Below are 27135 nucleotides of genomic sequence, written 5' to 3' on the forward strand. Positions count from 1 at the left end.
TTGACCAGGATATACTTGATTCCTGAGTTTGGTTAGTAAGAATTCAGATAGTGAGAGAGAACTATATTTGTGTTTTTCTTTCCGTGATTACTTATTTGTGCCCTTTGCCTATTCTTCTACTATGGTTGTCTTTTTTCTTATTGATTTTTAGGAATTTTCTAAATATTTTATACATATATGGAAATTAACCCTTATCATTTATGACTATTTTTTCCCAGCTTATTTGTCTTTTAGTATATAATTTATTGTAGTTTGCTAATTATTTTATGGATTAAACTCTATGCGGAGTTTACCTATGGAACACTTGTCATATATTAGATGTTTAATAAATTCATGAATGTTTATTGCAGCTTTCCTCATAACTATCAAAAACTGGAAACATTCCAAGTGTGTCCATCAACTGGTCAATGGATGACCAAACCAGTACATCCATACAATGGAATACCATTCACCAATAAAAAGGAATGAAATACTGATACACACAACACAGATGAATCTCAAATGCATTATACTCATTGATAGAAACCAGACCCAAAAGGCGACATACTGTATGACTTTATTTATACGACATTCTGGAAAAGGCAAAAGAGAAGACAGAAAACACAGCAGCGGTTGCCAGGGACTGGGAGCAGAGGAAAGGGATGATGACAAAGGGACAGGAGGAGATATTTTGGAGGTGATTTAAATGTTCTGTATCTTGATTATGGGGATGATTACATGACTGAATGCATTTGTAAAAATTCATAGAACTGTACTTTAAACGGGTGAAATTTACTCTATGTAAATTAACTTGTATAATCTCAACGTTAAAAACTTACAATTTTAGGATTATTGAGTTGTGTTTAAATAACAAATTGTTCATACCTCATAGATAAATGGGTCTTTACAGATTCCTTTCTTTTCTTCATCAAATTCCCTGAAATTTAGAAACACATGTGAAAAATAGAGCTAAAGTATAATGTCAGTTAAACTCAGGGCTTAGTCATCACTTTGTGTGTGACACCAGTGGGAAAAGCAAAATGTAAAGTACTCATGGCAGCGCTAAGGCATAGCTGGGAAGAGGGGGAAAAAGGCAGAAAAAGAGTATTAGGTTAAGAAGAAAAGAGAAAAAAAAAGATTTGGTAGAGATTAACTGCCCACACTTAATTGCTGCCCACAACTGAGTACAAGTGCTCAGGAAGCAGGAAATTAGGTTACCTACCACTACTCCTGTATCTTTTAAAACACATTCACCGATTACTATTAAAATGTAATTTACCACATGACTTTGGGGAAGTAAAAATGACTAGATTCTGATCTGCCACTGAATAAGTGCATAACCACAGGGAAGTTATTTAAGGGTCCCAAGCCTGCGATTTCTACAGCTAAAACAGAAGCATCTATCCTCCCTCTATTTTTATGAGCTGTTACAAAACTCTTGGATATCCTTTAATAATTATCATTTCATTCAAGAAAGTTTTAAAATAGTGATCTCAAGACACAGAAACTATAAATACCAAAATGCACAGCACCCTGATCTACACTCTGAAAGAAAAAATCTTGCGAGTCCTAAAGGAACCCAGTGGAATTGTTTCAGGATACCATTTATTATCGAATCTACTCTACGACTTACCGAAATAAAAACAGGAGAGCTACGCCCACGACCAGTTCACTTTTGCCATTTTGGACAAGACTGTGTCTTATTCTTAAAGATGTTTGTCTTTGATGTATAACTCAGGGATGTTATTCAATCAGTCATTCAGCAATCGTCTCTCAAGCATGTGTATTAGAGGGAGGCACTCTTACTAGATGTCCAGGATATAAACAAAAGCACATTCCCTGGTTCAGAGTCTCGACTAGAGTCCAATGAATAAACCAACAGTTACAATACAGGGTGATGAGTGCTCCAACAGAGGTGAGTGCAGGGTGCTGTCGTGGCAAGATATTTTGCTGTAGGGCTTGAACTTTATCCTGAAAGCCAAGAGGAACTCACTGAAAGATTTTAAATGGGAAAGATCTCTCTGACAGCAATGCAGAGAGCACAAACTTGGAGGCCAGGAAAATCGCTGTGAATCACTTGTACTTCAGAGAAGTGATGACGGCCTGAACAAAAACAGTAGGGATGGAGGGAGAAGAGGTGCCCCTGGTGACTAGATGGGATGGGGGTGGGGACGGTGGAAAAGAGAAGGAAGTGAAAGTCTTGGATTTGGAACTCAACTCAGAGATGGAATTCAGGAGTAGAATGTCAGGCTGTGGGGGGGCAATGAATTCAATTTTGCAGATACTGAGTTTGAGGTCTTGTGTAAATTTCCAGTAGGCAGCTGGACACACAGGCATTGTGAGAGATTCAAGAGAAGTAAAAGACAATTTTGGTGCTTACAAGTGGAGAGAAAGACTAACATCCACGAAATAATTGGGATATATAAAGGATCTAAATAAAGTTGTCTCAATAGGGGACTGGTTATATAAACATAAAACAGCCATAGAATGAAATATTATACAGCAGTTAAAAACAATGGGATAGATCTATACGCTCTTATACTGAAAGCTATCGAAGACATTGTTAGTTTAAAAAAAGTTAGTGCTCTTTCTATAACATTCAAAAAATTGACAACATTATCACTTTTGTAAGCAGGAAGAAAACCAAGAAAGAGAAACAATGAAAAATCATGGCATTTAGAAAATAAGGGGTTAGATTACATCAGTGGTTCTCCAAGCATGGCGTCAGGCCAGCAGCATCTGTTTCACCTGGAATTTGTCAGAAAAGCAAATTCTTTGGCCCGGCCCAGACCCAATAAATCAGAAACGCTGGAGGTGGGGCCCAGCCATCTATGTTTTTGACAAACCTCCAGGTAATTCTGATGCACTCTCAAATTTGAGAAGTAGTAGATTCGATGCAGAACTAGATGGAATCCCCCCTTTGGTACCAGTACTTCACTAAAGAGCACAGTGAAATAAAGGTAGTTTAAGAAGCCAACACACCGTCACCTCATCCTTACAGCCTCAGTTCAGATGATAACTATCTTGAGCAGACAATAACAACACTTTTCACACCGGCAAGGCTTTAAACAGGTGAAGGATGCCAACATCTACTTTTCCATACCCTGGGAGGGGCTTCCAACACATCGCAAGTTGTGTGTATTATCAGAATGAATAAAGCGCCTCTTGGAAAACCTGTCACCTTCCACCTCGATAACGTACAGATGTTTTCTCTTAAACGAGACTACAAGCAAGCCCCGACAGGACCAACCCCACTCCAGAGCGGATAACTGGCCTCTCCCCGGCTCCCGGACCCCAGGACCGCAGACTTCGTCTGTAACAGCAGCGCCCGCTAATCCCCAAGGCTGCGGCAAGAGGCTGGGTGCGGCCATCGAGACACCCCGAGGGAGAAGTGCTGTCCTCGCACCCTGGCCAACAGCAGGGGCTACAACTCACTGCAGGAGACGAGCGTAAAACTCCTCAGCAGCTCGGTTCGTTCGCGACCACATCCCGGCCCAGTCTCACTGCAGATCCGAACCCGCCAAACCGAACTGCGCGCCGAGCGGTGACGTCCGGGGTCATGACCCCCCGCCGGGACTACTTTTACCTCCTAGCAGTCCCCTTTTGTCCACAAAGTTAAACTTTTGTTTTAGAGCATACAGCGGCTTTTCCTGTCACAATAGTTTTCCATTCCCGTAAGAAAGAGTTAAAATAAATTACAGTGGTTGAGGAAAAGAACCCCTCCTCTCGCGAGAGTTAGCCACGCCTCCTTGTGGATTATTCCGCGAAAAGGAGTCCCTTGTTTCTGAGAGCTATTCTTGGCTTTGAAAGTCAGTAGACACCGCAATTGGACGCATATGAAGAAATAAAACACTATTTTTTATTTTTGTAGAGCATCAGAGAGATATTTTGTGCCTTTATATTGGTTCTGAGGCGGGGCAAGGTGGGGGCCGAGTTGAAGGTTACATATAGAGCGGGAGTGCTACGTCCTTCCTTTTCCTGTGGGAGCCGCCGGGCTGAGAGGAGCGTGGCCTTCTCCTCTCCCTGCCATGGTGAGTGGAAGTCAGCTCGGCTGGACGTTCCCCTGCTGTCGGGGCTCGGCAGGAATGGGTTGGGGGCACAGGGCTTAAAATCTTCGGGAGGGAAAGCGAGGGAAAGCAGATGAGGACCAAAGGCGTCTGTTTGTGGCCGGGAGCTGGGGAGTGCGGCTCTGCGGCAGCCATCTTAGCGGCAACGTGGGCGTCCCGGCACGGGCCGCTCTGGGAGCGACGCGCGGGGACGCCAGATTGTTCTCGGGCGCAGGGGACCTTGGCAATTTTAGCTTTTCTTGCATCCTAGAAGGCACGGGTTCTTCTAAAGAGTTGGGAACTCTTGGGGCCTAAGGCTGAATCGGGGCGAAAGAGTACATTTTTGGGCCTTTGTCTCCATGTGCTGTTTAGTAAGGAACATTTCCATTTTTTGAGAGAGATTTCTGTTAAAGAAACTTGTATTTCCTTCCCACCCCCCAAATTCTCGTCTGTGTTCAGCCTAAGAATCGCCTCTAGAAAAGCTTTCTGATTTCCTTATGTTAAGTTAATGCATTTGGTGTCCCCTAAATCTTCGATGTCTCAGTGAGCGCATAGTATGGCTAATGTACTGGGAGCGGTCTGTGCCCTGGGGAGTTCCGTGAACAGAAGAGACAAAATACAGCGTCCTGAGGCTCCGCGCGCGGTTGAGGTGGAAAAAATACGCGGTGATGTTGGATGGTAGTCAGTGCTGTAGACGTCGGGAGTGGGAGAGGAGGCAGTGGTTGGACTTGCACCCAACGGTGATCAGGGAAACCTGAGAGAAGGTGACCAGCGTGCTAAGAGTGTCTTAGCTGCCTCTGAGGTAGGCAGCGGCTGGCCCTGAGCGTGGGCGGGGAGTATCTGGAAGAGTATGGGAGGCGAGGGGCAGACTGTAGGCCATCCTCAGGGGTTTAGTTCTGCTTCCAGGAGGATGAGCAAAAAGTGACACGACCGGTGTTGATACTAGGAAGTTTCAGGAAATGTTCAGAATGGGATGCAGGGGGCGAGGAGGAAGTTGGGAGCACAGCCGTGGTAGGCAAGATTTGCTGGCCTTTGGGGTTAAGGTTTATTTAGATGGTGACATTACGCAGCGTGTTCAAAACTTACGGTATGGTTTTGATCATTTTACTTTGTAAGAACTGCTTTGAAAGTTAGCGATAAACCATTCTCTTAAATAATAATGAAAATCATGTGGCAGAACTTGAGGTTCCAAGTGTCCTTCAAGTGTAAGAAATATTGAAGTTGGTGGACCTGACAAAGTGTTGGTAACAGCCTGTGTTTCAGCGTTAAGCGTTGTCTGCCTCACCACACTCTAGTCTCTCCTGTAACTGAGCATTTGACATAATCGTCTTTTCCTTTTTCCCAGGCGTGTGCTCGTCCACTGATATCAGTGTACTCCGAAAAGGGGGAGTCCTCTGGCAAAAATGTCACTTTGCCTGCTGTGTTCAAGGCTCCCATTCGGCCAGATATTGTCAACTTTGTTCACACCAACTTGCGCAAAAACAACAGACAGCCTTATGCCGTCAGCGAATTAGCAGGTATGGGTCTAGATCTTTCCTGGGTTGTTTTAAGAGCTGCTTAACAGCAGTGATGAAATTCCACTCCATTGGTCCGTGTTTCTGAACCGCGTGATTTTCCTGGATGTTCTGATGCTGTTTGCTACCATGCATGATAGTCAGATTGGTGTGGCTGGGTAGCTAAAACTTGTATTTCTTTCCAATTTCAGGTCATCAAACCAGTGCTGAGTCTTGGGGTACTGGCAGAGCTGTGGCTCGGATTCCCAGAGTTCGAGGCGGTGGTACTCACCGTTCTGGCCAGGGTGCTTTTGGAAACGTATCCTTTATTTCACTACCTAGACTGGTCAGCTGTCATGGAATTTAGCAGACTGGACCTGGTTCCTTCATGTTAGTATCTGGGAAATATTTGTGTCCAGAATACTAATGTCCACGTTAGACATTGCTCCAGACAGATTTGAAATTTTCCGGCATAAATGTTTTTACACCTTAGGGGCTTGATTTGAAATTTACTTGCAATGATGTCGTAATTTGCGTCTTACTCTGTTCTCAGCGACAGTTGCCTGCTGTCAGTAAGCTGGTTCAGAAGGGTGACGAAAATTCTTACTGAGCAAGGCAGTCTTTTTGTAATTCCTAAAATTTGAGAGATGTGAGTCTTAACTGGAAGAATAGATGTGTCGTGGGGGCCGCATGTTTGCACCAACCAAAACCTGGCGCCGTTGGCACCGCAGAGTGAACACAACACAGAAGCGATATGCCATCTGCTCTGCCCTGGCTGCCTCAGCCTTACCAGCGTTGGTCATGTCTAAAGGTTTGTAATAATTTGTGTCATAGGAGTGGTACAAAATATCCCTTTTTTACCTAACCTGACCCTTTTTATTCATATTAATAGTGTGTATTAAGTTCCATTCATTTCAGAGTGCCTGACTAAATTTCCTTTTGTTAAATAATTCTGACTACTTCAGTTTAACACATGACTTATCAGTGAATATATGTAACTGGGGAACCAGTTCAAATAGTGAATTAGTATATTAGAAATTTTTCCACGTAAACTTCATGTCACCTGCTCTATTTTTATTTAACTGTCAAAATGATGAGATTCCACTTCATTGGTCCGTGTTTCTGAAACACATGATATTTGTGGAAATTCTGATTTGGTAAATTGTATGCCATTTTGCTTTTGTGGGTTATATAAAATGTTTGGAGTTTTTCAAAAGGTTCGAGGTAATCAGGTCAGTGGTGATTGGCTTTGTCAGGTCATCGGATTGAGGAAGTTCCTGAACTTCCTTTGGTGGTTGAAGATAAAGTTGAAAGCTACAAGAAGACCAAGGAGGCTGTTTTGCTTCTTAAGAAACTTAAGGCCTGGAATGATATCAAAAAGGTAGGTTTAGAGGCCAGCCCGATACCGCAGCGGTTAAGTGCACACGCTCTGCTTCAGCGGCCCAGGGTTCGCTGGCTCAGATCCTCGGTGCAGACATGGCACCGCTTGGCATGCCATGCTGTGGTAGGCATCCCACATATAAAGTGGAGGAAGATGAGCACAGATGTTAGCTCAGGGCTGATCTTCCCTCCCCCAAAGTAGGTTTAATGAACACATTGACAGTTTGATAGTCCTTCGCACAAATTTCTTAGGTTTCAGAAGATAAGTGAGAGACAGTATAGCTAAACCTTTATGGAAATGAGAGCAAGGACTCTGGAACCCTGTTACTTGAGTTTGCATCCTGACTGCCATTTATGTCTGTGGGTTAATGTTAGGCGAGTCATTTGTGCCTCAGTTTCATCATCTGTAAAATGGAGTGGGGTTTTTTTTGTTTTTTTAACTATGAAGATCTAGTGGCAGGGATCATATCTTAATCAGAATACTAAACGTTCTCACTTTTTACTTTTAGGTCTATGCCTCTCAGCGAATGAGAGCCGGCAAGGGAAAAATGAGAAACCGACGTCGTATCCAGCGTAGGGGGCCCTGCATCATCTATAATGAGGACAATGGTATCATCAAGGCCTTCAGAAACATCCCTGGTAATCCTTTTACTGCTTACATGTTTGAATTGCCCATATAATGCAAGCTTACTCAGCTTTTATTATGATGAGATTCCACACTATGGTCCGTGTTTCTGAAACACATGATTTTGTGGAACTTCTGATTCTTGGCTGAATGGGTACACAATTGACAGTTGAAACTGCATAATGAATAAGGTAGTTTTCAGGTACCTTAGGTAGCACATAAGCCTAAAGCTGATTTGTGTTTCTTCTGTTGAAATACAGGCTGCCTAATTCTCCTTTCCCTTTAAAAGGAATTACTCTGCTTAATGTAAGCAAACTGAACATTTTGAAACTTGCTCCTGGTGGGCACGTGGGACGTTTTTGCATTTGGACTGAAAGCGCTTTCCGCAAGTTAGATGATCTTTATGGCACTTGGCGTAAAGCTGCTTCCCTCAAGAGTAACTACAAGTGAGTGTTCTTCATATTCATATACTGAATACAGATGTTCATGTTGTGCGTATTTACGTTCAAAATTGGTTTGCATGTTTTCTAAGTAATGGATTAACATTTCCCCTTATGTACAGATGCGATATGCTGAAATAGTGAAATATTCTGAGAAGTGATAGTATAGTAGAAATTGTCGATGGTTAAATGATTAAGAATACATCTTCCATTGAGTTCGTGTTCATTAGTCAGTTACATGAGGAACAGGAAGTGAACATCTGTTGTCAACATTTTCTTTTCCTCTCAGCCTTCCCATGCACAAGATGCTCAATACAGACCTTAGCCGAATATTGAAGAGCCCAGAGATCCAAAGAGCCCTCCGAGCACCACGGTAAAGTTGTGATGTTGACAGTAGTTCTTGCCCCGACCTCATACTGCTCGTTATTTCAAAAATGTCGATAGTATAAATAAAATGTTAATACAGTGTCTACCTTTTTGTAGCAAGAAGATTCATCGCAGGGTCCTGAAGAAGAATCCACTGAAAAACCTGAGAATCATGTTGAAGCTAAACCCGTATGCGAAGACCATGCGCAGGAACACCATTCTTCGCCAGGCCAAGAATGTAAGTAATTAATTGATTTTTGCTGGTATGCCAAGCTTTTAGAAAGATTTGATTCTTAGATTTTCTTCCTAATTTGTTGCAGCACAAACTCCGGGTGGATAAGGCAGCAGCAGCACTAGAAGCCAAATCAGATGAGAAGGGGGTTCCAGGCAAGAAGCCTGTGGTAGGGAAGAAAGCAAAGAAGGCTGTTGACGTTAAGAAGCAGAAGAAGCCTTTGGTGGGAAAAAAGGCTGCAGCTACTAAGAAGCCAGCAGCTGAGAAGAAGCCTGCAGAAAAGAAACCCGCTGCAGAAGAAAAGAAGCCTGCTGCGTAAACTTGTTTGTTTATTTCATAAAGGTCACATCATTTTGGACAGCTCCTTTTGAATAAAGACCTGATCAAAGAGACAGAGAGAAACATGGCTTGTTGGTGTGTCGTGTGAATCTTGGTTAGCATTTGTTAAATGGCACTTGGTTCTCCATAATTCCAGCCTTTCGGTGGTTCATTTCATAGTCTGGTGTGAATTGGAGCCTTGGGTTTATACTAAATCCATGCAGTTGAATGGGAAAAGGGATGCTCCCTAATTCCAGATAGAAAATCTGTTCTGTAACAGTGTCTTGAGAAACAAAAGAGTTGTATTGGCAATACATACATGCTCTTAGAGTTTAGCCCCACCCCTAACATACCTTGGAAAATGGGTGACATTCTATAAAGATTGGACATTTAAGTAACCACAAGAGGGCAGAGTCCGAAGTAGATGGTTCAGAGAAGTGGGTAGGACCTGCTGTGATGGAATACAGTTGGCGGGCACGCTGGGTGCGCTTTCTGTTCTGACCCTCCATGTCGAAGTGCCAGAATGTTTTTTGGAACCACTTGTGTATATCACAGTTTTACTAAGGGATGAATATGTTGACCGAACATGGTGCAGAGAAATGTACCCAAGAGAGCTTTAGGTTTTTCCTAAAAGTTTTTAATGTGCTCTGTCAATGTGTCTCTTCCTGCCTTACAGCTGGCCTGCATTTCCCTAGTTTTGTCTCACGGGGTCGTGTTTTGCATCTGGGTTTTTTCCCATTGGCCATTTCAAAATCCACAGCCAGGACGAGTACAGCCTGGAGATGTCAGTTGTTTACTATGTGAAGGCACCACCTCCGGATGCTGTTATCTAAGCACAGCTGTCTTCGTGCTTTTGCCTCTTGGGAAACCACTTTTTTTTTAAAAAAAAGATTGGCACCTAAGCTAACATCTGTTGCCAATCTTTTAATCTCTCCATAGCCCCCCAGTATGTAGTTGTATATTTTAGTTATAGGTCCCTCTGGCTCTGCTATGTGGGACGCCACCTCAGCACAGTTTGATGAGCAATGCCATGTCCGCACTCGGGATGCCAGCCAGCGAAGCACTGGGCGGGAAGCAGAGCAGGTGAACAGCCACTTGGCCACAGGCCGGCCCTGGGGACCCTGCTTTGGCTAGGCATCCTTGCCCACAGGAGCCACCCTCAACAGTAGAGGTGGTGTTCCTATGTGCCGGGTGCTGGTGATTTTGTTCTTGTCCCTGCCTTTAAATGCCTCTGCAGGTTTTGTGGAATTAGCCCCTTGTGGCAACAGCACATTGGAAGTGTGGTACAGCGACTACTGTTCAACTGAAGCATTTGGAACTCGATATTTGGCCATTTTATCTCCTGGTGCTTCACAGCTCAACATCCTGTGCTTTAGGAATCCTGATCGTTACTGGAGTCGGGTTTTTGGTTTAAAACCCGGGTTTGGGGGCCTGCTCCGTGGCCGAGTGGTTAAGTTCCCGCGCTCCGCTGCCGTGGCCCAGGGTTCGGATCCTGGGCGCGGACATGGTGCCGCTCGTCAAGGCCACGTTGAGGCGGCATCCCACATCCCACAACTAGAAGGACCTGCAACTAAGATATACAACTATGTACAGGGGGGGTTTGGGGAGACAAAGCAAAAAAAAAAAAAAAGGTGGCAACAGTTGTTAGCCCAGGTGCCAATCTTTAAATTTTAAATAAAATAAAATAAAACCACGGTTTGTGCCTCACATACCTCGGCCGCAGCTGTGCAGCTCCCGCGAGCGTCAGCAGGAAGCCGCCCCGCCCCGACGCGCCGCCGGTCACGCCCTCGCCCCGTTTCCCGGTCGGCGGAGGCCGTGGCGTCATCACCGAGCGCCGGGTGGCGTGGACCGCGCGAGGGCGGAGAACGGCGGGCGTGAGGAGGCGAGATGCTGAGCCGGCTTCAGGAGCTCCGCAAGGAGGAGGAGACGCTGCTCCGGTTGAAGGCGGCGCTGCACGACCAGCTGAACCGGCTCAAGGTGACCCGCCGCTCCCGCGGCCCGTCGTCCCTCCCTCAGCTGGCCGTCGTGGCGCTGCCCACGCACGTGGGGAGCGTGTCGAGATGACGGCCCGCTCGTGTCAGAATCCCTCCCTGCGGCTCCGCCGAGGCCGGCGCTGCGCGCCTGGGGGGCGCGCCCCGCAGCCCAGCCCCGAATGCAGGCGGCCTGGCCGCTGCCTCCCAGCGCGTGGTGGCGCCCGCCCAGCTGTGGTACCGCAAGCTGGAAGGACTGGCGGGTCCTCCGGTGCTGCGCAGGCGGGCGGCGAGGCCCTGAGGGAAGGAGCTGTGGCGCGCGAGTTCCCAGGAGCTTTCCGCCCGGAGCCGTCACCGACCACCGCCCTGACAGGGGCCCCCGCGGCCATTCCCAGAGCTGTGCCCGTTCACCCCTTAGCCGCAGGGCGATGGTCCCGAGCATCCCTGCCCTGCACTTTTCTGCGGGGCCTCTAAGTCCAGATGAGAGAGGGTCACGAAAGCCCGCTGTGAACTGCAAAGCCTTGTACAGCTGTGACAGATCAAAATGACGCGCTTTCCCTCGGTACACTTGCTGGCGTGCACTCGTTTACGCTCTACGTCACCACAGTGCCTGTCCGGGTACCTAACTGGGTGTTGATGGTGACCTCCAAAGCCTGGATTCCTTAGGCTCCTGGAAACCCTTCCATGTTCCGTCCCTCCTGCCTTCGCCTTCTCATTACTGGGCAGACAAGCTCAGGCCTAGGGAACCGGCCCTCTGCAATGAGAAGACGCCTGGCGTTTTTAAGGGCACACTTGTGTTTTCTCCCCCGAGCTGCTAGGTCTGGGGGAATGGAAGCCTTGCCTCAGCGGGAACACCTGTACACCCCAGGGGAAAGGGGCTGGCGGCTTTCTCTGCTCATTTCCTTAAAAAGCCAGGAAGCTTAGGGGCCCCACCCTCCCTGTAGAGCTGCAGAGAGGTTACAGTACACTGTTCTCACTTCCTCTTGTGGAAGCATGCTTGAACAGCATGCTCAGTAAATTTAACCCACGTCAGTATCTCAGTGAAATGGTAAGGAAAGTGTCCTTAACTCTTCTTTTCTAGGTTGAAGAATTGGCCCTCCAATCAATGATTAGTTCCCGAAGAGGGGATGTGATGCCGCCTTCTCAGCCTGCACAGCAACAGTCCCATGATGTAAGCGTGATCGAGTGTGGGCCAAGGGAGAGAAGGCCAAGTCCGTTGTGCTCTCCTGCTGCTTGGGGGTCAAAAGTTGTAAATCACATTCCTGAGCCTAAAGGACTCTGGGAAGTGCTAATAAGAATTTTCTAGTTTAATAAACTGGCTATTCCACGTTACTATTTTAGACAGGGAACAATCCACCTTTCTACCGCTGGTTATGCTTTGATTGATTTAGTAATCAGGTACTGTTATACTGCCTCTGTCGTCCTAGTCATCCGTCCTCTCTTGTACGTCCAGTGAATCCAGAGGGTCTGGAGATCTTTGCAGGGATGTTTCAGAACTTTTGCTGCTCTGAATAACTAAGGTTGAGATTCAGAAATAGAGTGTAGCTTCAATTACAAAGCACAGTGCTAGAAAAATGAGTTCTAGTCCTCATTGTATCCTTCTCTTACCAGATTCTCTCAATAAATCAGTAAAATCATCTTCTACTTTCTAAATATACTATATTTGAGCAGTTCTCCCAGATGTGTATTAAGTCATTTTAAAACCATTTGGAAGCAGCACATCTAAACTAGCATAATTATTTCGTAAGAACCATGTTTGTAAATCAGGTAACAGTCTATCAAACCTAGGGCATTTACCCTGCTCTCGTTCTGGTGGGGGCGGCGGGGTGAGAGGTCAGGGTAGGATTTGGAGAAATAGGAAAGTGGCCATACCTCTTGGTGATAAATACTAAGCATGAATATGCAACTGAGATTTGATTTTAAAACAATTTTAAGAATCTGCTACTTTCAGGCCAGTATGTTTCCTACTAATCCCTAATATCCTTGGCTGCAGCAGATGTTGGTGCATGTAGACAATGAAGTGTCAATCAACCAAACTGCACTGGAGTTGAGCACAAGGAGCCACGTGCCAGAAGAGGAGGAAGAGGAGGAGGAGGAATCAGATTCTTGAAGGGGAAGAAGAGCCAGGGTTAGTCACACAAATTAAATTTCTAAGTCTCTTCGTACTTTCTCTCTTCAAAGAATTCTTGCCATGGGCCCTGTAGCTGCTTTAAAAGGAAGCAAAGGGGCCGGCCCGGTGGTGCAGCAGTTAAGTGCACAGGTTCCGCTTCGGCAGCCTGGGGTTCGCTGGTTCGGATCCCGGGTGTGGACATGGCACGGCTTGGCAAGCCATGCTGTGGCAGGCGTCCCACATATAAAGTAGAGGAAGATGGCCATGGATGTTAGCTGAGGGCCAGTCTTCCTCAGCAAAATGAGGAGGATTGGCAGCAGATGTTAGCTCAGGGCTAATCTTCCTCAAAAAAAAAAAAAAGGAAACAAGAACTTTAGGAGGAAGTGTAGTTGTAAAAATGGTTCCATCAACAACTCAGGTTTCAGAATGCTTTAACAAAAATTAGTGACATGTAGAAAAGCAAAGATGCAATGTCTTAACACTGAGCAGTATGAGTGGTGCTGTGTCTGTATTCTCGTCAGATTCATTAATTGTGTTCAAAACAGAAATTTCCTCTGAAACGCTATTAAGAAAGTCTGGCATTTGCAAAAAGGGCAGAGTTTAAATAGAAGCTAGTCTTTCCAATCAACAATGCCTCTTTTAAGAAAATCAGTTAAAGGCTGTTTGCATGCCTTTGAACCCTTGTGAGCAGAGCAAGGCCACAATCTAGGAGAGAAAGATGACAAAGAGGACAGAGGGCCACTTGAGAGCACAAGCTATTGCCACCTCTCAGTGACAATGCAACACACTGCCTACTATAGACTGCTTTGTGTGCTGTGTGTGCTGTCGTCATATCTAGGTGGAGACGTCACTGTGGTAAAATGTACTTAAATAGCCACCGTGCAGCTTCCTGGCTTCCAGATAGCAACAGAGAAAAGGATCAGTTTCTCCTCTGGGGCAAACAGCACACCAGGATGGTTTTCTGGACTTAGAGAGGAAATGTGCCATTAAAAAAGGAGTCACTATGCTTGGGAGATTGGATTTTTATAATAAAGGGATGACAGTTACAGAATAAGAGTTAAATTTGGTATTTGAAGTTGAGATTCATTTCTGCACACTGTCCCTTTTCCACTGAATATATAGTTTAGTTGCTTAATTTTATAAAAGTAACTTGCCCTGCCCTAGCAACAGAAAAGACAAACAAAACACAAAGAACCTCCTCAAATAGAACTTATGTAACCATTTGGAAACAGGAATTTCTAAATTCTTAGTTATTTCAGGGGAGGGGCATGGGGAAAAGATGAGAAATAGAAAATTTGATAGTTCTTTTACTTGTTTTTAAAAATGCCTTATAAAGAAGCATTTTCTGAAAGACGTTGGTTTGCTCCAGAAGAGAACATGGATAGATTTGTTAATCAACATTTCATTAAACTTATTTTGAGCTCCTCTTACAGGAAATAGCCGAAAGTTTGAATGAGATGTTTCTTGGAAAACACAATTTGAAAATAGTTTTGCAATGAAAAGCATCAAAGTGTACATTTTTGGGGTCTAACTTAAAATATGACCATGGGGGTATTTTTTGTTCATTTTTCTTTTTGCTTTTGCTGAGGAAGATTCTCCCTGAGCTAACATCTGTTGCCAATCTTCCTCTTTTTACATGTGAGCCACCACCACAGCATGGCCACTGACTGCTGTGGCCACTGAGTGGTATAGGTCTGCACCCAAGAACCGAAGCCCAGCCACTGAAGCAGAGCACGCCAAACTTAACCACTAGGCCCCCAGGACTAGCTGAGCATGGGTTTTTGAGCTAGCAAAACTGGCTATGAATCCTAGCTCTACCACTAACTGGCTTGCCTTCTCCCCTCTTGGCAACTCTCACTTTCCCAGCTGTAAAATGAGGGTGTTCATATCTGCTCTGGCGATTTCACAGGTGGTTGTGAGGTGCTAATGAGGTATCATTTAAAAATCCAACCATTGTTGGTGTCTCAGTAAGAAGTTTGAGGAAGGAATTTGGCTTGGGGAACTCAAAACAGCAAGACTGATGCAGGGAATATCATTCTTGACAATGAGGTCATTCTTAGTAAAAATTACTAGGAAAAACTCTTTTGACTTTCAGGATGTGAATAGAGAATTTAAAACACTCCTGAAAAGACAGCATGAAAGTGTTCAGATCCAGGTTTTAGACTCCAGATTACATCATTTCTTCCTTTTAAGATGCAGTTTCCACATCTTTTTTTTTAATAGCCTTCTTTTTTTGAAGAAGATGATTAGCCCTGAGCTAACATCTGCTGCCAATCCTCCTCATTTTGCTGAGGAAGACTGGCCCTGAGCTAACATCGGTGTCCACCTTCCTCTTTATATGTGGGACGCCTACCACAGCATGGCTTGCAAAGCAGTGCCATGTCCGCACCCGGGATCCCAACCAGTGAACCCTGGGCCGCTGAAGCAGAACGTGCGCACTTAACTGCTGCGGCACCAGGCCAGCCCCCCAGTTTGCACATTTTAATGAGACATTCTCAGTAGTGATGGCATCCTCTCTGTTAGCAAAACATATGGGGTGTGTAGTGGGTGTGGGTCTTAAACCTCGGTCTGAATGTTTATTGAAAAAGTATACATTACACTGTTGACTTAGAACAAGTGTTAGCCTCACAGCAAGAAAAAATGATCGCCTCGCTGAGGCAGCAGCAACCAGTTTTTAAAATCCTGGCTATATCCTAAGCTTTGGCAGATCCAGAGTGAACTACCTGCTTAGGAGATTTACCCAACTTCTGTTTTTAATTTGAAAACGAAATAGGTCTTTTTATTTTTAAATATACATTTATTTTGGCTTCTATAACCTGCCCTCTCAAAGAAGGAAAATGAGGGAAGAGGTGCTGACCAGGCAACCTCACATGTACCTCAAATTCCAAAAGTCACTTTTCACAGAAAGGGGACCATTGGCTAGTTGAGACATGGCTTTGTTTTCTGTGACTTCACTACCACCTCACAGGCATGACAAAGCCAGCACTAGGCACATTCCTTCTCTCCAGGAACGTGTAGTTAAGTGTGACCGGTGAAAGAGGGGAAACCGTTGCTCAGTGGAGCAAAGCAGCATGGGACTGACTGTCCCAGGTAGACAGCTGGCTATACCAGCAAGGCGCTCCTGTGGGCGTGCTGCTCCCCCCCCCCCAGCCCCACCTCTGCCTCCTGCTTGTCCCGTCTATAAAGAGATGGGATATTCACAGGTTCACAGGAAGGTGGATCGAAGATTCACAGATAGGGGGTTTGGTGAGCAGAGCTGGACAGAGTTCAAAGATTGGAATTACAGGCAGCCCCGTTAGTCCAACGCGGTGTGTTATGTCCACCTTCCGGCCTGCTCCTTGTCTTCCCGTTGCCCCTCATAAGAATGCTTGGCTAAAGAATTCGATTTCTTGTATATAGGAGACATTGAAAATCCTACTACGAAAGTAGAAATCTTTTGTCCGTTTAACTTGATAGTATATTTATTAGAATAAGAGATTAGATTTGTTAAACATCTGGATTAAAATGGTTAAAAGGACTTTCATACAATTTTTAGGCACTATACACACTGTTTGTTGTTTACAATAGCATCAGTATTTGGATTTGGGGAAAAATAAATCTCATACATTTTATGCCTTGATCCATCTATAACATTCAAAGTAACTCCATTTTAGAAACACCACTCCAAACTTAGAGAGACATATACCACTAAATATCCCACACAGTATATTTAAAAATAAATATAGAAATACAACCAGAAGTCTACAAATCATCACAGTAGGCAGACTGGTGAAGCCCCAGCTATCATGGCAGTGAAGGGCTCTGGCTAGATCTTGATGGAAATTGCTGAATTCTACACCAAAAGCAAAAACATAATAATAATAAAATAACATGATATACACTTTCTGATGCTCATTTTCATAGCAGCAAAGCATGCTTCACATGCACTGCCTGTGAAGGATCTTAAAGGCTCCTTCCTACTCGAATAGGAGGTATGCCCTGCAAGAATGAAGTACCACCAAGTGTCAAAGAACCCCAGAAATACAGGCAGCCAGCCAGTGACAGGGAGGGAAGAGCAGTGCAATTTTCAATAAGAAGGACTACCCACAGTCACCAGTTTCACGGTAATTCAACATTGCGCATGTTTTGATCATCAACATACACAAAATAGTCCCAAGCACAAAGCCAATCCACTTAGGGGAATAACAATAGTAATAAGAATAAAGACAGTACTATTAAAAATGACACAAATAGAATTTTGGCACATGCTGTGTTCTTCATCCTTTGTCACAGGTGAAATGCACGTGTGAACAGACAGGCATGGGAAGGAGGCCCGAAAGCAACATGGCACACCACGCGGCAGGGGGCTCGCTTTTTGCTGCTTCCCAAACGCTTAGACGCCAGCCGCGTGGGTTGGTGTGCTGGGCTGGTTAAGGCCAATGGTGGAGCAGAGCCAACCTGCAAAATCCACTTCCTCGGCATCAGATCTCTTGATAAAAGCGTGAACCTGCATGTGAGGAAACAGAAAGTGGTGTTCAAAGACCACCAAGAAGGAAAATTCAAGAGTCCTGGGTCCAGAGATTGTGCTGCCCTTAGAAGGAGCTCCTGGGGCCTGCCCTTGAGCAGCACTGGGGACCAGGACAGCAGGGCCAGCTGCAGGCCAAAAGACCCCCGCTCTGCCGGGTCCACCAGCTGCGAGGCCTTGGGCCACTCACTTCCCTGAGCCTGCTCTCTCCCGCTATTAAACGGGCAGGGAGCTCTGCCTGCAGTGCCTCCCAGGGCTGGTAGAAGGAACAGAGGAACTGATGAACTTGAAAGTGGGTGTTACACCAAAAAGGCTTTACAAACCTTGTAAGCTCAGAAATTCACAGTATTACTTCCCTGCTCCTTGCCCTACACCACCACCAAACAAGATGTGGCAAGTGGAGAGTGGCTTGGGGAGAGTCCTGAATGTAAGGTGAGCCAGTCAGTAGAAAAGGGCCCTGTCCCCATGAAGGGCTGGGATGGCCCTTTCTTTCCCTGGACTCCCTGGGGCTGCAGGGTCATCCCAGCTTTCCCTTTACATTGATGGGAGGATGGAGGAGACTGACATTTGGTGTCCTGCAGCCCCAGGGTCAGCTGCATGGCAGTGGTCAAGTCAGAGCAAGGAATGGGCTCAGGAAGTACTGGACGGACGTGTGACGGGAGGAGAACAAATGAATAAACAGGTGGTGTACAAGTCTGAAATAAGTGGACTTACCATGAGTTGCTTCAAATCTGCTCTCTCTGCAGGGTTTTTGATTAAGCTTAAAGGAAGAAAGATAATGTGAGAGCTATTGCCTGGTGCTGGTTCTAACTCAAAGTTTGCATGTCTGCCGGCCCCCCCCCCCCCGCCCCCACTACACCCCACAGGCTCTGAGAAAGAATCCCCAAGCCCTGTTCATCTTCTTGTTCTCAGCACGATGCCATGCCCACGGTAGGTTAGATGCTGGTCGAAAGGCAATATGCCGATCCCTGTAGAGCAAGTGCTGAAAGCAGCAGCTACTGTACCCACTGCTGTAGACAGGTCACCAATTCCTAGCACTCTAGAAGGGCAGCAGCCCGAGGGTGATCACAGAAGGGAAGGGGCAAAGTCGTGCTTCCCAAGATGAGTGGGAAGCCTGACAAAACCAGGGTACTCTTCCAGAAAACAAGGAGCTGACTTACCATTTATTCACAAAATCCTGAAATTCCAGACTGAATACTCCACTGGGCAGCTTGGGAGGAGGCTGCAAATAAATGTCAAGACATAAATGCCTGGCTTCCTGCTCCAGCCACCTCGCCTCCCCTCCCAACCCCCACCTCTGAGTAGTGCTGCCCTTATCCAGTCAAGGAAAGGCAGAGGTCGGAGGCAGTGGCTGCCTGCCGGGTCACCTGGGTGAAACCACTGGTCTCACACACCACAGAGCTGGGGCCAAGTCCATCTTCTACCACTCACTTGTCTAGTACACATCTGAACAAATCACTGATTTCCTCTCAGCCTCAGTTTACCCTTCCATGAAATGAGGAGGACATAATAATCTCTGGGATCCTTTCCAGCTCTGACACTCTTCAACTGTAAATCTTGGAGTGTGGCATGGAAACATATCCAGAAATTACTAGTAGCAACAGCTGGGGGATATGCAAACCACCAGGTATAGTCCAGCCCAGACAGCACCTGCGGAAGTCATAGAAAGCTAACTGAACAATGATAAAATGTATATCCCTTTTTGGAACCCTGAAGGAGCAGAGAAAGGTTAATAAGACATTAACCAGCAGAGGGCTGGGTCTGGAAGAATGCTACCTGCACACTCACTCCAGGAATGAGACCGTTTGAGGGCATCGGAGCAGGAACACTGGCAACGGCTCTAGTTTTCCCAGGGTGCATGGTGGAGATTACACATGGCTACACAGGACTAGGCCCTGGAGCACCCAGCTCGTGTGCTCCATGCAGCCCCAGGAAACGTCAGCCACTCTCATGTGACCTGTGCTGGGGCTGTGTGCAGCTTCCTTATGAGCTGACCCCCAGACACAACCCAGGATGTCACTGCTCCAATGTGTAGCCCAAATCAACAGGTAATTGGAGACTAAAAATTAACCAGTGACACTACCAAAAAAGGCCAGCTTAGGCCTCTGAATGCTGTATCAGAACAGCAGGTGAATAAGCCTGATTTGAGGCCAAAGACTAAACCCAGCTCTTAGGCCCACCCTGCAGACTGTCCTTGCTGCTGAGGGGGATGAAAGGAACATTCAAGGAAGAGACAGGCAGCATGGCCTCCAGGGCAGTCCGCTCCAGACCTCCGGAGTAGGAGGGGGCCAAGCAAGGGAGGGGCTGCGTGCCAACAGAGTGTGAGGCGCATACACCTGCCACCATGCAGCCCGGGCTCCTGGGAGGAAGGGGCTGGGGTCTCGGGGCTGGGAGTAGGTGGTAAGGAAGCAAGAGCACTAAGTGGGAAGGGCCTGAGCTACTTTTCATCTTGGAGCCTCAGTTTCCTCACCTGGCCCACCTGAGCAGTGCTTGGAGAACTGAGCAGGGAAATGTAAAAACATGCAAGGTGGCAGGGCACATTAGGCAACTGGCAGCTGCGTATTTAACCTCGGGCCATCTCTTCCTTTAATGTGGCTCCCACCCAGCTTAGGGCCCAGCAGTGGAGGATGACTTTCCTGACTACCACAGATGCAACGTCCTCTGCCTTCCTTGAGTCCTTAAGCAGCCAAGATCAGATCCTGAACTACTTTTCTCTGTCCCATGGCGCCAGCAGAAAGCTGTGCAGACAGTCAGTAAAGAGGTAAATTAATCTCCCTAGTGGACTGAACCAGTGACAGTGATTTATTAACTGCTCCAGTGAACCAGGATTTTCCCTGTTATGTTTGTAATGGACAAGGGGACCATTTTGAGCCTTTTGGGGTCTGGTTTTAGAGAGCAGGAAGAAAGTATGAAAAGTTATTCCACTAGTCTCTTGAGGAAGAAGAGAAGAGGGCAATACTCCAGCTAAGTGGGGGCTTCCAGCTGCCTCCCAAACATGCCAGAGTTTGTCCCTTCTCATTCACTACCATGCTGCTCCTGAGGCCGGGAGTGCTGGCCCTATCTGAAATCCTGTCCTGACCCCCAGCCCCTCCAGCCCTGCCCTACCCTCCTCTGAGCAACTAGTGCTAGTCCACAGCTTCCAGCTCCCTGCAAACCCAAATTTGATGAAAGCTTATCAGTCTCTTCCTTCTTTGAGCCTTTTTCCATTTAAACATACTAGTATATATATTACACAAATATGTTCTTTTTATTAAAATCAGCCAAGAGCAATAAGCAAAAAGAAACCTTTAATCACCTGGAATTCTATCACTCAGACAGAACCACTGTATTATATTACTTTCTAGACTTTATATGCACATATATGCATAAATTTTTTAAAGAACTGATCGTAGTATAGCTATTTTGTAGTCTGCTTTTTTCAGACAGCAATTTATAGTGAATATTTTCCATATCTATTTTTACATTGTCATTCTTTATGTTCACAGCCGTTTAATGGCACTTACAAGAGAAAACCCCATACTGCAGTTACATATATATTTGCCTTGCCTCCTCCTCCTCACAATCTAATAGTCTTCAAGACCAGGGACTTTTATTTTTCCATCTTTGGATCCCCACCTCATTCCTACTGCCACCACAGTGCTCAGCACATAGTAACTGCACAAGAAACACTTGGTGAGTGAAGGAATGAGAATGTCAATGGGCAAGGTAGAGGCTCCTGAATCTGAGAGAGGACGAGGGACTCAGAGATACCTGGAGATGTTCCCTGGGAAGGGACTCCTATAGCTTCTAAACGAGCCACTCAATTCCAAGAGCGTGATGTGCAAACCAAGTCATGTGGATCCTGGGACCCAAGCAGCCCATTCGGTGGGAACAACTCAGGTTTCCCAGTCAAATCAACTGTGAGTTTTTTCCTAAGAGGAGCAAATTCCAAGGTCAAGGAAGCCATGTAGTACTTACCTCGTTGACTATGTAATCCAGTAACTCAAAAATTGCCATAGGAGGTCGGCTGTCCATTCCATAAGCTACAGATTTTATAAAAAAAAAAAAAAAAGAAAACACTTCTCAGAAACAGACAGGAGGGTATTTGCCAGTATGACCCTAGGGGTTAGACACGGATCCTGGGGACCAGAACAAGGTCGATATGATAAATAGAAACAAAAGGAGCTACAGATAAGGCCTGAACACAGAGGCCACCACCAAAGGCCAGAGTCAGTGGCCAGGGTATGAATCTGGGCTCTGCCGCATCTGAGGTTTGTGACCTTGGGAAAATCAGTTGACTGCTAAGCCTAGTTTTGAGTTTTGTAAAGCAGAGATGAATAATAATTACGTCTGCCCTTCCTCCCTTATATTGAGAGAGGAACAAATGAGATAATAACTAAATAACATAACATAAAGGACTTAGTTGTAATTCTCCCTGAACTGGGATTTCTTCCTTCTTCCTTGAGTTTCTTCTTTCTACCCCAGAACCCCAGGCCAGGGACCACAGCCACCAGCCCTTCCAGTCACCGCCGTCAGCTATCCCTGCCCCCGCAGTTTCTCCCTTCATACACTCCCTCTGCCACGTAGGCCTCATGTAGGTAAAGACCAGGTCTCGTGGGTCAGACAGGAAAGTCCCGACAGGAACTACATTAGAAGATGATGACTGGGCCAGGATCTTCCAAGTAGCAGTTGACTTCACAGCACTCATGTTCAGAAAGGCAGGTGGTACTGCACAATGCTCACCACCAAGGAATCAATCAAAATCAAGGCCACTTACAAGTATATGTGACCTTGACAAGTCAAGCGCTCTGTGCCTCAGTTTCCTCCTATCTAAGATGGAGATTATAATAGTGCTCGCACATGGCTGCTATTAAAATTAGATAAAGCTAGGCAGATGCATGGAGACAGAAAGTAGATTAGTGGTTGCCAGGGGTTGGGGGTGGGTGGGCTGAGAGTGACTGCTAGTGAAGATGGGATTACTTTTTGGGGTGATGGAAATGTTTTGGAATTAATGGTGGTGATGCTTGCACAACATGGAGGAATATACTAAAAACTACTGAAAATGTGCATTTTATATTAGGTGAATTTTATCTCAGTAAAATAATCTACCTTAAAAAAAGAAAATTTCATGATTTTTAAAAATTAGATAATGCATCTAAAGTACTAAGCACAGTGCTGGGAACATAGTTGGGATTCCACAAATGGTAGGAAGTTGTTGGGAGTAGTAATAATTTTCTACACCCACCTGAAGACCCCCGCTCTGCTTCCCCCCTGGCCCCAGCCTGGCATCCAGAGACAGGGAATCAATCTTGGGAGAGTGTACAGAGAACCAGCCCTCCTGAAACCCCCAACAGTAAGGGACCCCCCACAGTCCAAGCTGGGGCCACACCAGGCCACTCACAGCTGAGGGGTCTTCCAGGGGTCCTTGGCCTAGGCGGAGTCTCAGCCGCATCTCCCTCCACTTGGCACCCAAACATCAGCTCCAGCTCCTTGGCATCTGGAGGAGGGATGGGATACCTCCCGACCGCCATCTCAACCAGAGAGAGCCCCATGCTCCAGATGTCCGACTGCACTGAATAATGAGTCCCCTGGAGTCTTTCCGGCTGCAGGAGAGACAGACACAATTATGCTCAGCTGTGAGCTAATCTGGGCCCACACAGGAGAGGGATGGGTGATCCCCGTGGATGCTCAGAGGGAGGCCTCAGCACTTCTGCTCCTCTGAGGCTTGTTTGTGCTGCAGGGAGTGGGCTGCCCCGCTTGTCCCGGCCCTGGGTCTACTGATGGGCTTTATCTTTTTCTGCCCCTTCCTCTCAAGAGCTCACATCTTGGTTCAGGACCTCCACTAACCTCTTTAATTTGGCTCCCCATCTACCCCCAAATACCGTGTTTCCCAAGTCCTAGCAGGCTCCCGTGGCTCTGAGGCCTCCTCAGGGCTCTGTCTCCCCGGTTTCCTGCCCTGAACCAACAGCATCCGACCCAGCTGGACCCTGGCTGCTGCTGCAGCTGTGCTTCCAGCTTTGCCCAGCCTGGTCATGTCCTGGATGTGAGGGCAGCTTGGCCAAAGCCCAGCACGAGAGGCTCATCTTGTTACCTGAGTCTGAAACATGAAGCTTCTGGAACATGGGCCATGAATGAACTGTGCAGTGAGTACAAAGAACACTGGTCCTGAGAGTCAGGAATGCTGAGTTATAAGACCAGCTCTGCCATTTACTCACTGACTGTCCTTGGACAATGTGAAATGGTAGAAAAGGCAAAGGATCTGGGGTCAGGAGACCTAGGTTCAAGTCCCAACTCTGGGACTTAAAAGCTACATGATCCTGAGCCTCAGTTTCCTCATCTATAAAATGGGACTGATAATTATGGTGATAACAATAGTAACAACACAACAAAATACCTGTTACTGAGGAGGTCAAATCAAATGAAAATGTATGTTAGATGTTGCAAAATGCTATACAAAATATGAGTTGTTATTGGTGGGAGGAGTCAAAGAGAAAAAAGTATACAGTGCTATACAAAGCATTATTTTTATTTAGCATTAACTGAAATAGGACACGTATTTCAAGAACTCTACAAAAAAATCTTTATTCTGACCATTGTACTTCTATTTAGACATTAAATTAATTTCTCCCATAGGATTTTTCACTAACTCCAACACTGGACTATTTTGGAACTGACCACCTACCACAAAAACCCGAGCCACTAAACCCTAGATCAGTAAGTCCTAGGGCCTATGAATTGATTTTGAACTTGTGAGTTGGCAGTTGAGTGACCCAGGGTGCGAGCTGCTCAGTTTTCAGACATTTATGGAAGAAGCAATAAGGGGAGGACAGGGAAAGAGAATGGGAGAGAGTTCTGAAGGGCCGGTGGGTTCCCTGTTCCTTAAAGACTGCGGGACACTGGAGTGGAGGGGCGGAGATGTGGGTCAGCGCCGGGTGAGTGATACTGACAGTGGCTGGAGTCACGGGATAGGTGCAGGCAAGAAAGAAGGAGGATGCGGACAGGAACTTCCACACAGGGAGGCCAGGAGCAGCTGCCAAATCCTACCTAAGAGGCAAGTGAGGGCATGCTGTGCAAACGGGGCTAACTGGCGAGAAGGAGACCTGGCTTTCAATCCTGGCTCTGCAAGGTTAAGTGGGCAGGTCACTTAATCTCCCTGACTCTAGATTTCCTCATTTCTAAAATGGAAACAAGCATCTTTACTTCATGGGACAACCACATGCAGCAGATGAGATCACTCAAGGATGTGAAAGTGCTTGAAAGAGCACATAAAACACTCTCCGTGCTAGGATGCCCTGCGCCTCTGTGCCTGCCCCCTCCACTCCAGGCCTGCACTCACTTCCACCTCCATGAAGACCTCCCACTCACTCTAACCCTCCTCTACTCTAGCCCATGTCAGCACTCACCCCGAGTCAGGCTTCCCCCTTTCTGAACTGTTCTCCGGGGCATGCTAGCCATTGACCCACCATTCAGTCAACCAACCATTCACCCACTTGCCAAACATTCCCTGAGCACCTACCAACTGCCAGGCCCCAAGCCAGACCCCAGGGACAACAGAGACCTATGGCCCTATCCTTGCCCCCAGGACCTCATTGTATGGGGGAGAGAAGAGGACAAGCTGATGGTGACATAAGTGTGGGCACAGCCGCACACAGAGCTCTGGTGACAGTGGGAGCCAGCAAAGGGGGAAGCCCAAGGGAAGACCTCTGTGATGGGGTGTTGGCCGAACTAGAGCAGAGACTCCAGCCAGGGGACCAGGTAGGTGTGCTGTGGTGAGAGGCAGGGGCAAGTAACTGGGAGACATGCAGTGAGGAGGGACGGAAGAGGTCCGACTGGGGAAACAATTCTGAACAGGTACATAGGAGTTGGGGACCATTAGATGTGGAAAGGATAAGGAGCTGGGAAGGGAGATTAAAGGCTGATGCTCAGGTTTCTTCCTGGGGAAACCAATGAAACAGTGATGCCATTTACCACTAATGGAAAAGAAAAGGTGGGGCGATTTGGGGTGGGATCATGTCTGGGCATGTTGGGTTTGAAGTTTTGAAGACAATCAGGTCGAGGTGACCAAAGGGTAGCTGAAGCTCACAATCTCTTGAGAATGGAAGCCAAGCACTGGAAAACATCCGAGTGCTGGCGAGGGCTGGAGCTGTGATCGTACAATCTCTTCTAGTGAGTCAAGGCCCCAAGACCCCAGTTATGCTCCGAGGCTTATGAAAGGCCACGAGCATCTCCCCCTAAGACTGTGATCCCCTCGGGGAGGGACCACAATGCCTCGTCCCTCATTTTGTTCTCCCCAACCCCCATCACCAGGCTCTGGCTCTACAGGAGAAGGCACCCACTTGGCTCCTATCCCTGACCAGACAAGAAGCTCAAAAAATGGAACTCGGATGCTCATACCGACATGTAAGACCTTGTGCCCACGAAGGAGTTGGCCATGGAGTCGATGAGCTGCCCGCTGACCCCAAAATCACACAGCTTGATCTCCCCACGGGAGTTCACTAGGATGTTGGAGGGCTTGACATCTGCAGGGAAAAGAAAACAGAAAAGTAGAGAACTGGCACAGGTAGGCCGGCGAGCAGAAGGGTCAGTGCTCCACAGACAGACCAGCCCTGACCATGAGTCCCAGGACCTACTCCCCACCCCCATCACAGTGGCTTGCAAACACTGGCCACCAAGGCCCCTTCTTCCCACTTGTTTATGGTTTGAGGAAGGACTGTTTGGAGAGGAAATGATAAGCTGCTGTAGAAGCAAGACAGAAAGTCAGTGGATTTCTACTCTTTCAGAATCCAAACTTGACCAGATGACCCACAGGAGGGAGCCAGTTACCATAAATAATTAAGATTTCAAAGTCTGTTGCTTCAACTGCCCCTATTGGCAAGACATAATATGGTTAGATCATAAGGAAGAAAACCACAAATAATAAGATCTGTATGCTTGCTGAGCAAAGAATCAAGGCAGACAGGATGGGCGTGAGAATTTCTGCTCCTGACCTCAGTACAAAGCACAGAGCAGGTGAGTTTTACGAATATGTGAGGCAGGGGTTGGGAGCTGACTTACGATTCTCTTTCACTGAAGTTATTTCCCTAACAGCCTACCTGCTAGTCAAGGAGAGCCCCTCACTGCCAGAGAACTAGCCTGAAAGCTGCCCCTCAGGGTCAAGGCAGTGCCTCAGTACCAGCCCCATGCCCTTCTCTGCGCTCGGACCTTCCCCACTTCCTGCCCTGGCTGTCAGCACCACTACTGGGCCACTGGCCCTTCCTTTTGCAGGGAGGTGAACTTCCAAATGTTTGTCTTCTCCGTCTCCTCTGATTCAAACAACTGCCCTGTAAAGTAGGCGGACCAGGGCCAAGTAGAGTAGTGCCCCCTTATCCGTGGTTCCGCAGTCCAAGATTTCAGTTGCCTGCAGTCAACTGTGGTCCAAAAATATTAATGAAAAATGAACATAAATAATCCAGACATAAACAATTCATAATTTAAATTGTGCACCATTCTAAGTAGCGTGATGAACTCTCACACGATCCCACTCCGTACCACCCAGGACGTGATTCATCCCTTCGTCCAGTGTATCCACAGTGGATACACTACTCACCCGTTAGTCACTTAGTAGACATCTCGGTTATCAGATGACTGTCGTGGTACTGTAGCGCTTGTGTTCAAGTCACCCTTATTTTACTTAATAATGGCCCCAAAGCCAAC

At 46.6% G+C, this 27135-nt stretch overlaps 4 protein-coding genes and 4 non-coding genes across 18 annotated transcripts in view; 6 read left to right on the plus strand and 2 right to left on the minus strand.

Annotated features, from left to right (window-relative positions):
• The window catches only part of ZWILCH (zwilch kinetochore protein), a 39825-nt gene extending 36093 nt beyond the window's left edge, over nucleotides 1–3732 (minus strand). For 2 of the 6 annotated variants that reach the window (XM_070623044.1, XM_070623028.1), the window contains exons 1-2: nucleotides 3415–3707; nucleotides 865–916 (exon numbers count right to left, since the gene is read on the minus strand). In XM_070623044.1, coding sequence (XP_070479145.1) covers nucleotides 865–916; nucleotides 3415–3467 — 105 coding nt within the window. In that variant the 5' untranslated portion in view covers nucleotides 3468–3707. Of the gene's footprint in view, nucleotides 1–864; nucleotides 917–1612 lie in introns of all 6 variants that reach the window. The other 4 variants (XM_008518109.2, XM_008518106.2, XM_070623053.1 and 1 more) reach the window with 4 other exon arrangements.
• On the plus strand, nucleotides 3731–8963 carry RPL4 (ribosomal protein L4). The gene is made up of 10 exons (XM_008518104.2): nucleotides 3731–4010; nucleotides 5371–5542; nucleotides 5731–5837; nucleotides 6191–6329; nucleotides 6775–6899; nucleotides 7408–7537; nucleotides 7813–7969; nucleotides 8253–8336; nucleotides 8447–8567; nucleotides 8650–8963. Exons 1-10 carry the CDS (start codon nucleotides 4008–4010, stop codon nucleotides 8878–8880), a joined length of 1269 nt encoding a protein of 422 aa, XP_008516326.1. The 5' UTR covers nucleotides 3731–4007; the 3' UTR covers nucleotides 8881–8963.
• LOC139078404 (small nucleolar RNA SNORD18) lies at nucleotides 5588–5658 on the plus strand. The gene has a single exon (XR_011531338.1). It is a non-coding gene; the product is annotated as a small nucleolar RNA SNORD18 (small nucleolar RNA).
• LOC139078477 (small nucleolar RNA SNORD16) lies at nucleotides 6033–6131 on the plus strand. The gene has a single exon (XR_011531444.1). It is a non-coding gene; the product is annotated as a small nucleolar RNA SNORD16 (small nucleolar RNA).
• Nucleotides 6604–6675, plus strand: LOC139078401 (small nucleolar RNA SNORD18). The gene has a single exon (XR_011531333.1). It is a non-coding gene; the product is annotated as a small nucleolar RNA SNORD18 (small nucleolar RNA).
• LOC139078402 (small nucleolar RNA SNORD18) lies at nucleotides 7597–7666 on the plus strand. The gene has a single exon (XR_011531335.1). It is a non-coding gene; the product is annotated as a small nucleolar RNA SNORD18 (small nucleolar RNA).
• Nucleotides 8964–10640: 1677 nt separating the features above from the next.
• On the plus strand, nucleotides 10641–18164 carry SNAPC5 (small nuclear RNA activating complex polypeptide 5). 5 transcript variants are annotated; one of them, XR_011540851.1, is made up of 5 exons: nucleotides 10693–10856; nucleotides 11931–12020; nucleotides 12843–12977; nucleotides 17232–17895; nucleotides 18045–18164. XR_011540851.1 is itself a non-coding variant. In XM_008518101.2 (4 exons), the coding sequence occupies exons 1-3, from the start codon at nucleotides 10767–10769 to the stop codon at nucleotides 12957–12959; spliced, it is 297 nt and encodes a 98-aa protein (XP_008516323.1). In that variant the 5' UTR covers nucleotides 10641–10766; the 3' UTR covers nucleotides 12960–12977; nucleotides 17232–18164. The 5 variants fall into 5 exon arrangements, 2 of the variants coding, with proteins under 2 accessions (XP_008516323.1, XP_008516324.1); XR_011540854.1 differs by having other exon boundaries at nucleotides 10694–10856; nucleotides 12846–12977; XM_008518101.2 differs by having other exon boundaries at nucleotides 10641–10856; nucleotides 17232–18164.
• Nucleotides 16403–27135, minus strand: part of MAP2K1 (mitogen-activated protein kinase kinase 1) — a 75713-nt gene continuing 64980 nt past the window's right edge. For both annotated transcript variants that reach the window (XM_070623088.1, XM_008518103.2), the window contains exons 6-11: nucleotides 25837–25961; nucleotides 22844–23045; nucleotides 21421–21485; nucleotides 18624–18685; nucleotides 18178–18223; nucleotides 16403–17445 (exon numbers count right to left, since the gene is read on the minus strand). In XM_070623088.1, coding sequence (XP_070479189.1) covers nucleotides 17332–17445; nucleotides 18178–18223; nucleotides 18624–18685; nucleotides 21421–21485; nucleotides 22844–23045; nucleotides 25837–25961 — 614 coding nt within the window. In that variant the 3' untranslated portion in view covers nucleotides 16403–17331. The remainder of the gene's footprint in view (nucleotides 17446–18177; nucleotides 18224–18623; nucleotides 18686–21420; nucleotides 21486–22843; nucleotides 23046–25836; nucleotides 25962–27135) is intronic.

The sequence above is a fragment of the Equus przewalskii genome, chromosome 1 (genome assembly GCF_037783145.1).
Source record: "Equus przewalskii isolate Varuska chromosome 1, EquPr2, whole genome shotgun sequence".
NCBI lineage: Eukaryota > Metazoa > Chordata > Mammalia > Perissodactyla > Equidae > Equus > Equus przewalskii.

Coding starts and splice junctions, on each gene's coding strand:
- SNAPC5 (XM_008518101.2), top strand. CDS start 10,767: ATGCTGAGCCGGCTTCAGGAGCTCCGCAAGGAGGAGGAGACGCTGCTC. Junction 10,857..11,930: donor ACCAGCTGAACCGGCTCAAG/GTGACCCGCCGC, acceptor CTTCTTTTCTAG/GTTGAAGAATTGGCCCTCCA. Junction 12,021..12,842: donor CACAGCAACAGTCCCATGAT/GTAAGCGTGATC, acceptor CCTTGGCTGCAG/CAGATGTTGGTGCATGTAGA.
- RPL4 (XM_008518104.2), top strand. Junction 5,543..5,730: donor TGCCGTCAGCGAATTAGCAG/GTATGGGTCTAG, acceptor TTCCAATTTCAG/GTCATCAAACCAGTGCTGAG. Junction 8,568..8,649: donor TTCTTCGCCAGGCCAAGAAT/GTAAGTAATTAA, acceptor AATTTGTTGCAG/CACAAACTCCGGGTGGATAA.